At 47.6% G+C, this 14,295-nt stretch overlaps 1 protein-coding gene across 8 annotated transcripts in view; it reads left to right on the top strand.

Annotated features, from left to right (window-relative positions):
- Positions 1-8,960, top strand: part of PTCH1 (patched 1) — a 71,032-nt gene extending 62,072 nt beyond the window's left edge. For all 8 annotated transcript variants that reach the window (XM_072763842.1, XM_072763854.1, XM_025984251.2 and 5 more), the window contains 4 exons: positions 2,508-2,607; positions 3,149-3,403; positions 5,024-5,579; positions 6,067-8,960. In XM_072763842.1, coding sequence (XP_072619943.1) covers positions 2,508-2,607; positions 3,149-3,403; positions 5,024-5,578 — 910 coding nt within the window. In that variant the 3' untranslated portion in view covers position 5,579; positions 6,067-8,960. The remainder of the gene's footprint in view (positions 1-2,507; positions 2,608-3,148; positions 3,404-5,023; positions 5,580-6,066) is intronic.
- The last annotated feature ends 5,335 nt before the right edge of the window (positions 8,961-14,295 follow it).

Raw genomic sequence — 14,295 nt, 5'->3', positions numbered from 1 at the left:
GTAATCGAGACCTAGTTTGGATACTTCTTTTTGGATCCCTAGGCAAGCAGTTTCTGGTGGATTTATGAAGAATAAGAGTTTTTGGCTTAGAAAAGGAGTTTTTCCTTCTGAAAAGAATTTGAGAACTGCAGGGAAAGACCATTTTCTTCTCTGAATGGCCCCCACAGCCTGCCCCAGTGGGCAGCGGGGCAGCAGAGATTAAGCCTTCCTCGAAGGCATGCCAGAGTTGCATCAGCGTAGTTAGCACAGGGCAAGTGCAGAGGTGGCATAGCTATCACGGTGTGGACCAGAACTTCTCCGACCACATCATGCTTCTGAATCATCCAAGGCTCTGCAAATGCAGCTTGAATGTCGCTAGGGGTAGGGAGGGTGCAGAGCAGAGTTTGTATTTCCAGCCAGCTCCCAGGTGATCCCATGCCACCGGTCTTCTCAACCCAGCGCCGTTAATCAGCTAACAATCCAATTAGTACATTCTTGTTTTCCAATACCAGGTAAATGTGTGCCTGAATTAGATCAAGCTTTTGGCCTGAGTTTTATCTTCAGCTCTTAACTTGACTTTGACCTTTCCTTTATTTCCATAGCATATGCGTATTTGGGCATTAGTAGATGTCTCTTTATGGGGTAAAACCCCTATGTCAAGGAGAGTTTCTTTTACATGATTTCTTATGAGGTGCTCGTTACACTGTGTTGAGTGAGAAACATGTAACAAGCACCTTGTAAGTGCCATCAAAGGCAGCAGCAAGTAATGTGGACCTCCTCTCTCTCCATGTAGCATACAGTCTTGGAGTGTAGAGGGAGCTGATAGGTGGTGCAGCAGCATGGGGAAATGATGGGTATGATGGGATCTCAGAGGATCTCAGCCTTGCAGGGATGCTGAGTGAGCCACAGTGGGGGTATCTTTGCCAGAATCAGCGCAACCAGCTGGGAACCAGGATGGAGGGCAGAGTCCCAGCTCTCCTCTAACCCATGGCTTCCTGTTCTCTCCCAGAGATATCAGGGTTCTTGTTTCAAGCACTTAAAAGGGCTTCCCATTTTCTAGAACTGGATGGATTAACCAGATAAAGCCCTCACTGAGGTCAGCTAAATGAGCAGACATTGTATACACTAAGCCGTCAGAAATCTAATTGGTCTGTTTATTCTACAGTTAGATGGATGGGATGCAAATGTCTTAATGCTGCTGCTGATATATGCTTCAGCCTAAAGTTCCAGCAGTTTACATTAGAGCAAGACATTGGCAGCTTGCTTTTTACTAATGCAGCTCAGAAGTTTCTAGTGTTTACAATAGCTGCGAGGTATTTGTATTTTTATAGGGATTCTCACTCCTTTCATCTAATGTCGAAACATATATAGTCATGGCAAAGTATGGTGCCTGTTCTGTTTTATGATCAAGAGGACCATTAACAGATAGATATCTTGCCTTCCTCCCTCACAGAACATCCTGAGCATCCCCCCCCCCCCGCCGCCCAAGGCCAATTCTAGCAAAATTGCCCTAGATATCTTAGTTCCAGAAGACATACACTTGAGTGGAGCCCACTCCCTCCAGCTGTGTGGAGTGTCCGCCAGCAGCTCTCCTGAGCTGACAGGTTTACCTTGGTATTCATGAAGGATCCCAGACCTTAGCCCTCAGTGGTGGGAAAGCAGGGCCACTTGTGCACTCTCCTCGTCTTCATGGTGCTGTGGCCTTTATGTGTGAATTGGCTGACGCAAAACAAGAGTATTCAGAGATGCTAAATTGTTCAACAAAAGATTGGCCCACAGAGCAGCCCCCTCATTGTGGACCGCCCTCCCCCGCAAATACCCCAGCAACCACAGAATGGGCAGCGTTTTCTTTGGAGAAAGCTGGTTCTTGTGTGCTAAAAAAGGTTGCAATTGGAGCCGTTTGGTAAAACTGGAACTCACAGAATTCTAGGCAGAAAGTTGTGATTAATGAAAGCCCAGGGAAAGCCTTACCTGATACGCTAGAGACTTAATTAGAGATTCTGCTCTAAGATGCAGAAGCATTTCACAGTGGATTAGCTGCCTGCAGAAGTGGGCTGCTTTTCCTCCTGAGCTAAATTGTTTAAATTCTACACCCTTCACTTCATTTGTTTGCTTCTGCTGGGTTTTCACGGACAGGGCCCCTCTGCATTGTGTTTGTGCTTCCAATCTGCTCAGCAATTCAGCTCACATTCCATATTTTTGTGTTTGTGTAACACATTCATAAATAACATTACATGCCAGGAGATTTCAGCAAATTAACAAACTAATTTTTCTCTTTTCCCTTCACAAACTAACACTTTGGGTTGTGGAATGTAGACCTCGACCTTGTAGTCACAAGGTAAAAAAAGGGGGAAAAAAAAACCCTAATCTCCTGCTGAATTTGAACCACAGTTTTATAACCACCTTTTCAAACATGTGGGCTGTGTTAATTTCTGGTTTTGACATACTACATAACATTTGGGCACGTGAAGGCTAGCTTCATTTACTTTTGTCACAGTGAATGTTCCTGTTTCTCTTTTGTCTTCAAGGTATTTCTTTGCTGTCCTGGCGATCCTAACAATCCTGGGTGTTCTCAATGGGCTGGTTTTGCTGCCAGTCCTTCTGTCCTTCTTCGGACCATATCCTGAGGTCAGTAATTCCCAGGAGTAATGTACCATCCTCAGGCCGCCTGCATGCTGCCCTTCTTAGGGTCACTGTTGATTTAGATACGTAGGTAGAGCAGCATTACTGACTATTTACCGTTCCAGTAAAGAGTCAACAACAATAGCTTTTTTTCTCTTCAATTTAATAGTTTGGGGGATGTAGTACTCATTTTGGTTCAGTTTGGTCTGGGTATTTTAAACCACTTAAGTGATTGGCAGCCTGAGTCTTGTAGTTCTCTATCAGTGAAGCATTTTCCGCTCAAGATGAGTATCCGGGCTTAAAAAAACGAAAGGGCATAGGCTGCTTCTCAGAGTGTAAAAGCAGAGGGCAGTTCCTTTGCTCCAGCCAATAGGCCTGACGGTCCTCGCAATGGCAGCGTGGGGATGGTGAACGTGGGATAGTGGGAGAGGCTGGGGCCGTGGGGGGCCAGGTGCAGAGACCCCCAAGTGATACTGTGTTTTGTGCTTTGAATGTGACCAGCAGGTAAATGAATGATAACACTTTACTGTGGAATCTCCTTAAATAGGTATCTCCAGCCAACGGGCTGAACCGACTGCCCACCCCTTCCCCTGAGCCACCCCCCAGTGTGGTCCGGTTTGCCGTGCCACCCAGCCATGCAACCAATGGGTCTGATTCCTCTGACTCGGAGTACAGTTCTCAGACTACAGTGTCGGGCATCAGTGAAGAGCTTCGGCACTACGAGGCCCAGCAGGGCACCAGGGGCCCTGCCCACCAGGTGATCGTGGAAGCCACAGAAAACCCCGTCTTTGCCCGCTCCACTGTAAGTCATCCAAGGGGCAGCCCCCGCCTCCTCTGAACAGTAATTCCCAGACAGATAGGATTTTAAAATAAAGTAGAGATTAGGTGGAATCATGAAATTGCTGTTGTTTGACTCCCTAAACTATAAAAACATCAGTTCCATGTGGTCAGATGTTTTATGGATTGAAAAGGGCAGTGGCCAGTAACATTAGCTATGGGAAGCATAGGTGTGCATCTCATTCAGGCTGAGTACAATTGGAGCTTAAGAGCCAGAGGTAAAGTGTGCTTTGCTGGGACTTCTGCTGTGGTTTTTGGTTGTTTTGTTTTTAAGCTACGTATCATTTTAGAATAACACTTTTTAAAAATGTAGTGGTATTTTTATTGCCAACAGAGTGATTTTTCTCCTCCCCCTTCTGTTACATTTAAATGCCCTTGGTACAAAATGATTTCGGTTACTGATGTCTAAGACGTTACCACAAGTAGCTGGAGAGAGCAGAGGAGCTCAGCCCTCAGTCATTCAGGAAAACCATGAGAACCCAGGAGCCCCTTCTCAGAGGCTCCAAAAGCCATAGTCATGTCCTGCCCTCTCTGTGCTCCCCAGGATGGCCTCAGCTCCCCAGGCCCAGAGCACAGCACACAAAACCCAAGGAAGGTTCTAAGGCTTGTATTACTCCAACTGAGGGCCTCCTGCTGTCCCTCCAGGAAATGGGTATTCCAGTCCCAGGCCACAGCAGCCCTAGCATGAAAGAGAGAGAGGCCAACCAAATAACCTAAATTTTCCTCCTCTTACCCCCCGTGACGATGCCTGCTGAGCTGCAGTGTGAATCTGGTTTTGTTCAGCGGGAGCCTAAAAATAGGTACAAGCTGAACGACTTTGAAGTTGGTCACGGTCCTTTTGATTGATGTGGCCACTGTGTTGCTCCATGCTTTGTATAGAGACCCAGAAACCAGATTCCTAACAACCGGACAGAGCAGCGCTGCCCCATAGAACTTTCCGTGATGATGGAAATGCTCCCTCTGTGCTCACCGATATAGTGAGCACTGACCACATGTGGCTGTTGGGCAGTTGAAATGTGGCTAGTGCAGCAAAGGGACTGAATTTGGAATTTTGTTCATTTGAGTGTAAAGAGCCATATGTTTCCTAGTGGCTACCGCGTTCAGCAGCGTACATATACAGTCCTGCCAATGTACTGCGTTTGGGTGAGCCAGAGCCAGATGTTCAGCAGTTTACAAAGAGGAGGACCTTGGGATCTGACCCTGCAGCACAGGGTGGGGTGGCATGCTGGAGGAGGGAGGCAGCCCCGGTACCTCCAACCACAGCCCTGCATTTATGGGCAGCAGCCATATGTGTCCGGCCAGCTGTGCTAGAGAAGGCCTAGATGCCAGGTCCAAATGAGGCCTTCCTCTGCCACGTCAGGGAGGTTCTAAAAGAACAGGTTTTTCTTTTGTTGGTGGGAGGCCCCGTTGATTCCCCGAGGCCTCTCCCAGCCATTTGTGGGGTTGACTGAGCACTGGGTGAAGAGCTGTGTGTGGGTGGCCAGCAGGAGCCTGCGCCAAGAAGAAAAGGCTGGGCGCTGCAAGGGGTGATACCCTGCCTGGGGTGAGCGTCCCGCCTGTTGTAACCTGCCCTTGCCCTCTGCAGGTGGTCCATCCCGAAGCGAGACATCACCCACCCTCAAACCCTCGACAGCAGCCCCCCCTGGACTCAGAGACCCTTCCTCCTGGGCGACCAGGCCAGCAGCCCCGGAGGGAACCCCCCAGAGAAGGCTTGCGGCCGCCCCCCTACAGACCGCGCAGAGACGCTTTCGAAATTTCTACTGACGGGCATCCTGGCCCTGGCAGTAGGGACCGCGCGGGCCCCCGGGGAGCCCGTTCTAACAACCCCCGGCACCCAGTGTTCACTGCCATGGGCAGCTCCACGCCCAGCTACTGCCAGCCCATCACCACTGTGACGGCCTCGGCGTCCGTGACTGTTGCTGTGCACCCCCCGCCTGCGCCTGGGCCTGGCTCTGCTTGGAACCCCAGAGGAGGACTCTGTCCGGGCTACGGGGACTGCCCGGAGACTGACCACAGGCTATTTGAGGACCCCCACGTGCCTTTTAACGTCCGGTGCGAGAGGAGGGATTCCAAGGTGGAAGTTATAGAGCTGCAGGATGTGGAATGTGAGGAGAGACCCCGGGGCGGTAGCTCCAACTGAGGTGCGTGTGGCAGGTGGGCGGCCCGGGTGTGTTGGAGGGACGCTCGGGGCAGAGCTCCTTGGGGCTTCTCAGACTGCCTTCTCCAGGAGCCAGACCGAACCCCAGTGACCTCTGATGTCCAAGCTTTGTCATCCTTGGGGAACCGGTCAAGTCCCAAATTGGGTGCCTCACCTTGCAGCTAACCTGGTGAGCGTTAGTGCAAGTTCACAAGGATGCTGGCAGCTGCATCTTTCACCTGGTTTTCAGTCTCTATAAGGCACCATAACAGGTACATATGATGCATAGCTTGGGGAATGGACACATCCATGTCTCTGGCCCTCCGATCACAGAAGGGTTCGCCACGTGCCCCTGGAAGCCCCTCATGCCCTCACTCAGCACCCCCATCCTGATCCTAATACCGTTGACCACTTTCCTTGATTTTGTGCTTTCTTAAATATATGGACTCGTAACACCTGTTGCCTCATTTGATTTCTTTTTTCTTTTAAAGGATGAGCAGAATCTGATGCAAAGAGGCCAAAGATTGGAAGCCCCCGACCCCCACCCCCAAACTGCTTGAAGAGAACTGCTTAGAGTTACACAGATGTGCACACCAGAAGAGCAGTTCAGCGTTACTGTAACCGATTGTATTATTTTGTGAAATAGTTCTATAAATATTTAAGAGGTGTACACATATGTAATATACAAAGGAACGAACGGATATAAAGTAGTGTGATGTGGGCCTTCGCCACCGCTGCCCCCAGAGCAGGCAGTGGGGAGGCCGCCGCAGGGCCCCTCCCGAATTGTACATGGATCTCTGTGCCACAACCAAGCTTAACTTAGTCTTAAATTTCAGCATATGTTGCTGCTGCTTAAATATTGTATAATTTACCTGTATAATTCTATGCAAATATTGCTTATGTAATAGGATTATTTTGTAAAGATTTCTGTTTAAAATATTTTTAAATTTGCATATCACAACCCTGTGGTAGTATGAAATGTTACTGTTAACTTTCAAACACGCTATGCGTGGTAATTTTGTTGTTTAATGAGCAGATATGAAGAAAGTACATTAACCCCGGTGGCTTCTCCAGGTGTAATTGGATGTGATTCTGTTTGGCTGTGTGTGTGTGAACACGTGCGTGGTTTCCCAATGTACTGTACTGTGATTTTATTTTTTTCTTTTTTTTTTTTTTTTTTTTGTCTCTTTTCACTGTCTGTAATCCTTCATGGGCTCTGCCCTAGTTAGGCTGGAAGAGTCAGGATATCTTTATTGCTTGGTGCTGGTGGAAAGCTAGCCTTGAATGTCGCCTTACCCTTTGCCAGACCTGCTTCAGGTCCAAGGCATCTCTTTCAATCATGGCTGCTATCCAGACACTCCCAATTCATGCCTCAGAGGAGACGGGCTGTGTCGCGTGGGTCACTGTGGTGGACATTGGAACCTCAGGATTTAGAGCTAATATCTGTTCATCTTCATTGGTATTAAAGAGTTAAAAGACACGTTTAGTGGTGAGCTCCCACCGGGCCACGAACGTATACTCTAGAGATGCAGCCTTCATGGTACCTCTTGTCACACACACACACACACACACACACACACGTACCTTCAAAAGTTTAAGAGCAAATTGCAAATCTTTCAGAAGCAATGACCCTGCTACAAGTAGAAAAACCTGTTAATTCAGTGCCCACTGTCAATCCAGAGGTGATGTTCCGAGTCCCTACGGTTTAAATTCCCCCTCTTCCTAAATTGCACAGTTGGTTGGGGCTTTTTGCATCCATTTGTACCTTCTTTAAAAATAAATAGCATCTAGTGTGGTGATACAGCATCAGAAGTTCTGATAAGAGCTTCCAAAGGATCCTTCTCAGTGTGCTACTATTAATGTGATGGGTACACACCTCCTAAATCAACGGTGTCCCTCCTCCCAACCTTAGTAGTGTTCTTTCCACGTGACACTGATCAGAGAGCAGGGAGATAGATGGTAATTGCATACACCCCACTGAAGATTGGATGTGGAGGCAGATCTCTCAACCAGGCATTATATTTACAGATCTGCTTCTATATCATCATTCGTCTTGCTCTGAGGTTTGGTCTTCCTCTGCTCTCAGCTGGAGACCTGCAAGTGTCGGGGAGGCAGTTGATACCCAGACTAAGCTACTGTAGGAGCACAAATGGCAGCTCCCATTGTGCCCTCATGTTTCACACAGAAAATCTCAGTCAAAAGGCAATGGGCTCCCAGCAGTACCCAGCAGTATAGTGACCTCAGACCCTAAAACTTGCCGCAAAACTGTAAGATACTAATTGGAAGCCACCTGTGGCCACCAGGTGTGTGTGTTCATGTGCCAGGGGCCCCGGCGGGCCCGCCTCTACTGTTCAGAGCCTCTGTCAGCCACACTGTCACCTAACACCTAGCTCTGCTCAGAAAACTTATGTCCTGCATTCAAGAGAGAGATGGTGCAAAATTCTGAGGTCTGCTTCCCTCTGGCGCGTGGCATGCCCTCTTCACTCCTTTCCTGAGCCCAGCTTGTGTGGTGCATGACAGCTTGCATGCCCCCGCTTCTGCACAGTGTAGAACTCTCCCATGGTCACATTTGCAAAGGGAGAACTTGGGGACAGGCAGGCAGCCAGAATTTCTCTCTCTCTCTCTTTTTAAAATAGTTTTATTTTGTCTGTCTTGTTTGTTAATTTGGATGTTTTAATTTTTTAAAAAAATCTTTGCTGATATTTATAATTTTGTATCATAAGAATGTTTTCCTACACTATTTGTCATGCCAGTTTATAACAAAAAATGCAGGGATTTTATTTCTATTGGAAACACTATTACAGCTGTTTTACTTTTGAACAGAATTTTTATTTGTATAGAGTGCTTACTAATGTTAAATAGTTCAGAGTATATAACATTTTCATTAAGGACTCATGGTAGGTGTTAGTGTAAGGAGTTTAAAGGAAATAAATATTCAAACTGGGTCTCATTGTCTGCCAGTTTGGGCAGAAATGGGTTTGTGTCATTTCAATTACAAAGATAAAAGTATGCCATATAATTTATTTATATGAAAATTTATTTTTGTAGTGTATATAGTAGTCATCAAGTCTTTTGACAAAAGTATATTTTTAAAGAATTTATATGTGATGAATCCATAATGTCTGGAACTTTGCTGAGACATGAGTGGGGCACACTTTTCATTGTAAAGTACAGCAAGGAAAAGAAAAGTCTAACAGTGTTAAGAGAGTGAGAGATCGAGTAAATATTCATGCGATTGTGAAATATGTATTAGTTACCATTTGTGACCTAGTGTGGTTCTCATTTTAAACCTTGGAAGGCAAAAATGTACAAACTCTCTAAATATTAATGTTCAAACACTGATAGAAATTCTAACATGAATAAAAATAATATAACTTGTTGGTTATATGTTTGTTCATAGAATTTTTTTTTTCAAAGATTCTACTTGTTTGAGAGAGAGAGCGGGAATGGGGGGAGGAACAGCGGGAGAGGAGGGACAAACAGACTCTGTGCTGAGTGGGGAACCGGACATGGGGCTCAATTCCCGGACCCTGAGATCATGACCTGAGCAGAAATCAAGAGTTGGACACTTAACTGACTGAGCCACCTGGGCACCCCTATTCACAGACTGTGTTTTAATTATATTTTACAAAGGCAGTTAGCATGTCAGGCCACCATAAACTTCATTGTTTTGTCTTAGTAATATTGCTAAAGAATCCTTCCTTGTCCTACCTCATGGAAGCATTGTTGATAGAAGAAGAACTGTAGGTTTTTATTTTCCAACATTAAGAGAGTTCCTAAATTATTGTTCAAAATAATATCCTGTCATCTCTTACCAATATTTTTTATGTGATGCCTGATAATTAGAGGGAATATTTATAAAGACAAATGTGATGATTATCAAAATAAACGAAGGTCCCACACTTTTAAACAAGGTAGCTGACCTTTGGGGCTGATTGAGCCTGATACAGAATGGCTCTTCCCGAATGTCCATGATCTGATTATGTCTCATCTTCATTGTAGCCATGGAGAAAAATAAGGCCAGGAATATCATACCCAACTGAAAGCAAGGAATGGTGGGGAGGAACTTGAGACCCAAATTGTCACGAACACATGGTGAGAGGTCAGCAAACTGCAGTCCATAGGCTCCCTCCTGTTTTTGTAAAGGTTTAGCAGAAGACAGACGCACCCATTGACATCCAGATAGTCCATCCATGGCCGCTTTCCAGCTACCACGGCAAAGATGGGTAGTTGTGACCCAGTGTAGCCTACAAAGCCTCAAATAACTTACTGGCCCTTGAGAGAGTTTGCCAACCCAGTTAAAGCTAGGGTTATCCTAGGCCAGTGATACTTGGGTGGGGTTCATGGATCCACAGCTTTGACGTGCCTTGGAAGCTTTCCAGAAAGGCAGAATCTTCAGTGCCTCCCCGCGCCCCCCCCCCCAAGACCTACTGAGTCAGAATCCCGGGAGTGAGGCCCAGGAACCCGCGCGCTAACCAGCTGTCCTGGTGGTTCTGAGCACCAGCGGAGACTGTCTCTAGACTCTTTCCAGCTGAATGTGTTCTGGGACCATAATCTGGTCGGGCTACGGCTACACAGCCAGTGTGGGCCAGGTCTGAAAATGACGTAGAGATGCCAACTCCTCTGTGCCATCTTTCCACAAAAGCACATGTTCACCCGTGGGAAAGAGTGGAGACCTGTCAACTGTCTCTGTGTCTGGGAGTCCAGAGAGAGGAAATCCTTTTCAGGGCTCTGCCACCGCAGGGGCAGGATGCCAGTGGAAGGTGTGGGCTTGTGACTCAGGCAGGGGAGGGAGGCCCCTCCAGGCCAGAGCCTGTCCCCCCTTCCAGCTGATGGGGGTGCAGGTGACCAGCTCTGACTTGGGCAGGTCGCTGGAAACCTTGGAGCCTCTGTATCCTCATCTGCATAGAAACTAAAGATAATGTGTGTCCTTTGCAGACTTCTGAAGGTGGAGAGCAGTGATGGTTGTGATGAGGTCTGGCCCAGAGGGGACAGGAGGAGTCAACTGAAAGAACTGGAACCCCTGTGGACCCCACACTGAATAAGATGCTCCAGTAATAAAATGTCCTTCCTTAACAGATCCATCATCTACAAACAACAGTCATAAAGTGTTAAGCAGAGTTTCCTGCCTTAGAACTTCATCATTTCACCTCCTGGTCTAATCAACAATCTCTTCCTAAAGCACTTCGGTGGTGAACTTCATACATAATGCTCACTTGGTCATGGGGAATAGGTATCCCCTGAAACTGAGCATGGAAAATATTAATTGCATTAATTAGAATTCAAATTGAAAGACTCTTAGACATGTTTTATACCACCAAAATGAACATTCATTGCCATCCAATTTTATATTCTTTATAAATTACATATACCTAACTAAGTAAGCTAATTTAGTTTTTCATGTTGGCCTGGGGAGAAGTTTTTAATCAGATTTGTGTCCCCAAATCCACCATATTTATTCAGGACTTAGGTAAACGTAAGGCCCCATTATTTTTGGCACGATGGGTATATTTAACAGCTTTGGGAATGCTGCATGCTGCTAAATTTCGGGCAGCAGCCACATTGATGTAAAGGCAGGTGTTTCATTTTTGGTAACTGGCAACTGACCTCCCAAAAGGAGAAGTGGAGATGGCCTATTAATCATCCAAAAAGAACATTTGCCAAGTTTTAATTACTCTTAATGAAGGTTGCACCTAATGAGAACACGCCTCAAACACCAATCTGTCTAAGCATTCACATTGTCATGACGGAGAACATGTTGGACACCATTTTCTGCATAGGTTCCCTGCCAGGAAATAACTGCCATTTAGGGATCTTGGAGGCAGTTCTGATCTGTTAGGAACATGTTGGGCCTCAGGAAAGCAGAGGGACCCAGGACTCTATTGTTACACAAAGAAGGGAGTAGTAGAGAAGACCCAAATGGAGCTTGGCCTGGCCAACGCATGTGCGTTCTACATGGCAGGGTGTTTTTACTGTCATTGGTTCTCACCTACTTTTTAGGAATTCCCTTTCTTGGGGCAAAGAGAATGGGCCTTTTAGCTGAGAGGGAGCCCTTGCCCTGACAGACACACCCCAGTGAGCACTGTCACTAGAAGAGGCAACCACAGCCACAGCTTTCTCAAAGTCAATTGAACCCCCTTTACATTCCTTTTTTCTGGAGTGTGTTCCTTTACTCATCTGCTCCCTATCCATAGGACTTAAGAGCCAGGGCATAGGCGTATGATATAAGCTACCACTGAGGCAAAAATAAAGCCAGATAAGAGTTCACACTACAGCAAGCCCAGGAAATACCTCTGTCAACGGCAATATATTTGTACACAATGGACAACAGCTTGTATTTTCATGGAAGGGGGGGGGGTGGATCAGAGCCGGTTTTATTTTTGTAAAGAGAAAAATCATGTAGATGGAGGAGAAATTGATGAGCAAGTCCTGACTGGTCAGGACTGCAGCCTTAAGCCCACATTTAAGATGCCAAAAGAATAATCTTTGTAATTACAAATTTCAATCAGCAGCAGCAGTAGGTAGACTCCCGGTGAGAGCCTCTTATGCAGCAAGACAAGAAGCGAGATGAGGCAGGAGAAAAGCAGGAGGCTGTCGGCTATGGGCTGAGAGAGAACATAGCTCCCCATTGGGGCCCCGTGCTCAGGTGTCCACAGAACGGGGCCAGTACTCTGGAAAAGGCCGAAGTGCCACCAAAACTAGGAAAAAAGACCATTACAATGAGGAAGAGGCAAGAAAAAAGAGTGGAAGAGAACACGAAGAGACAAAGATCTTCTTCAAAACATCCATGGGGCTGCAAGAGCCATAGCCAGCCCATAAGACTCCTGTTGGTACCAAAGCCTCAATATGTGCCCTCGGCCCTTCTATCCCTAGATGCTCTTTCTTTCCTTATTCAGCTCCCACCTTACCTGGAACCGAGGAAGGCTATCACGAATCATGGGAATTTGTCACGAATCATGGAAGGCTAATGCCATCGGACACCTTGGACAGGTTAGACCCCAAAAGTGTGGGGGCAGTGATAGGACATCTTTGTGTGTGTGTGTGTGTGTGTGTGTGTGTGTGATAGTCACAGAGAGAGAGAGGCAGAGACACAGGCAGAGGGAGAAGCAGGCTCCATGCACGGGGAGCCCGACACAGGACTCGATCCCGGGTCTCCGTATGCCCGCGCTGAGGCTAATGGCCGCGATGGAGGAAGCAATTAGCAAATCTCTGACTTACCCTTCTGATTACACTTAAATTCCAAAAGCTAATTGGCTAAAATGTTTCTCCTTAATTAGAAGCAATTAATAGGTGAGGCTAGGTTTGCATTTCACAAGAGAGTTTGCATTTCATGCCCAAAGTCGCATAGTTCCTTCACCGAAGGTCCCTAATGGCCCTGACACGAAGACTCACAACCGCAGGGCGCTTCGGCCGTGCCGTGCGAGGGAGAGCACAGCCGGGTGTGAGCCGCTCCTTGGCCCAGGGCGCGAGCGCACCCACCTGGGCTGCAAAACACAAGCCCTCTCCTTGCAGGTCCTGCCCTGCCCACCTTGACCCCTTCCGAATTTCCTCCTGGCTGGCTGGTTCCCTCTCCCGAGAAGGCGTGCCCGCCCTCCCCTCCTCGGTCGGGCCAGACTCTAGACACCCAGGCCGAGGCCGAGGGGACTCCCTCCAGAGTCCACAGGCTGAGGGCGGGGCGCACCCCCTGAGCAGTCATGCTGGTAATCAAACTGCGGGCTCTGGCCCGCGGCTCAGGCCAGAGGTCACTGCTCCACACAAACCCACGGGACACGAGGGGGACGGGGGCCGTGGGTGAGCAGGAGGGAGCACCGAAGTGCAAGAGGCCACAGGGAGAGATGGGAGCAGGTGGTGAGGAGAAAACGAAGCCGCAGAGAAAGGAGAAAAGACCACGGTGAGTTAGGAAAGAGGAGACAGGCTAAGCCTGAGTCGGACGCAGCCCGGCTGGTGGAGGCCTGACTGGAGGCCCTCATCACACACCAGACAATGCCGGGGATCCGAGGCCAGCGCGGAAAGCATAGAATAGAGGAGCAGTCCCTTGGGTTTATGTGTTAGTTTTGTCCTCTATCTCCCTTTTATTCTCCAAAATCTTAGAGGGAGAACTGTATTCAGAGGAAGAGTTGTCCAACTCCAGCCTCCAGGGCAAATCCAGACTGGGCACTTGTTTCTGTTAATAAAGTTTTATTGGAACACAGACATGTTGATGCACTTTTGTATGGTCTAGGGCCGCTTTCATGCCACAGGGGCACAGTTGGGCTGTTGTGACAGACATCATTTGGCCTACGAAGCCTAAAGTATTTTCTGTGTGGCCACCCCTGGCTTGGAATATAATGTCTCCACGTTAAATCCTGTCTGCACTCTAGCCACCATACAGGCAATGGTGCTGATTCTTGCTATTTCTCAACACACCAGGCAGTCTTCCTTCAGGGCATTTGCACCTAATTCTTCCCTCCACCAGGACTGGACATTTCGTCTCCCAGACAGACAGACACACGGCTCATTCCCTCATCGAATCCAGGTCTTTGTCAAAACATCGCCTTCTCAGGGGACCCCACCTGCTCACCCACTTTAAAACTGCAAACACAATCCACACCCCCACCCCAGCACCCCCATCTCCCTCTTCTACCTAAGTTTCTTCACAGCGGTTCGTGTTTTCTAACATCTTCTATATTTTGTCAACTTCTTTGTTTATTGTCCTTCTCACCCTAGTAGAATGTTGGCTA

The sequence above is a fragment of the Vulpes vulpes genome, chromosome 1 (genome assembly GCF_048418805.1).
Source record: "Vulpes vulpes isolate BD-2025 chromosome 1, VulVul3, whole genome shotgun sequence".
Classification (NCBI taxonomy): Eukaryota; Metazoa; Chordata; class Mammalia; order Carnivora; family Canidae; genus Vulpes; species Vulpes vulpes.
The sequence above is the reverse complement of the archived record's forward strand: the minus strand, read 5'-3'. Positions and strand labels throughout refer to the sequence as shown.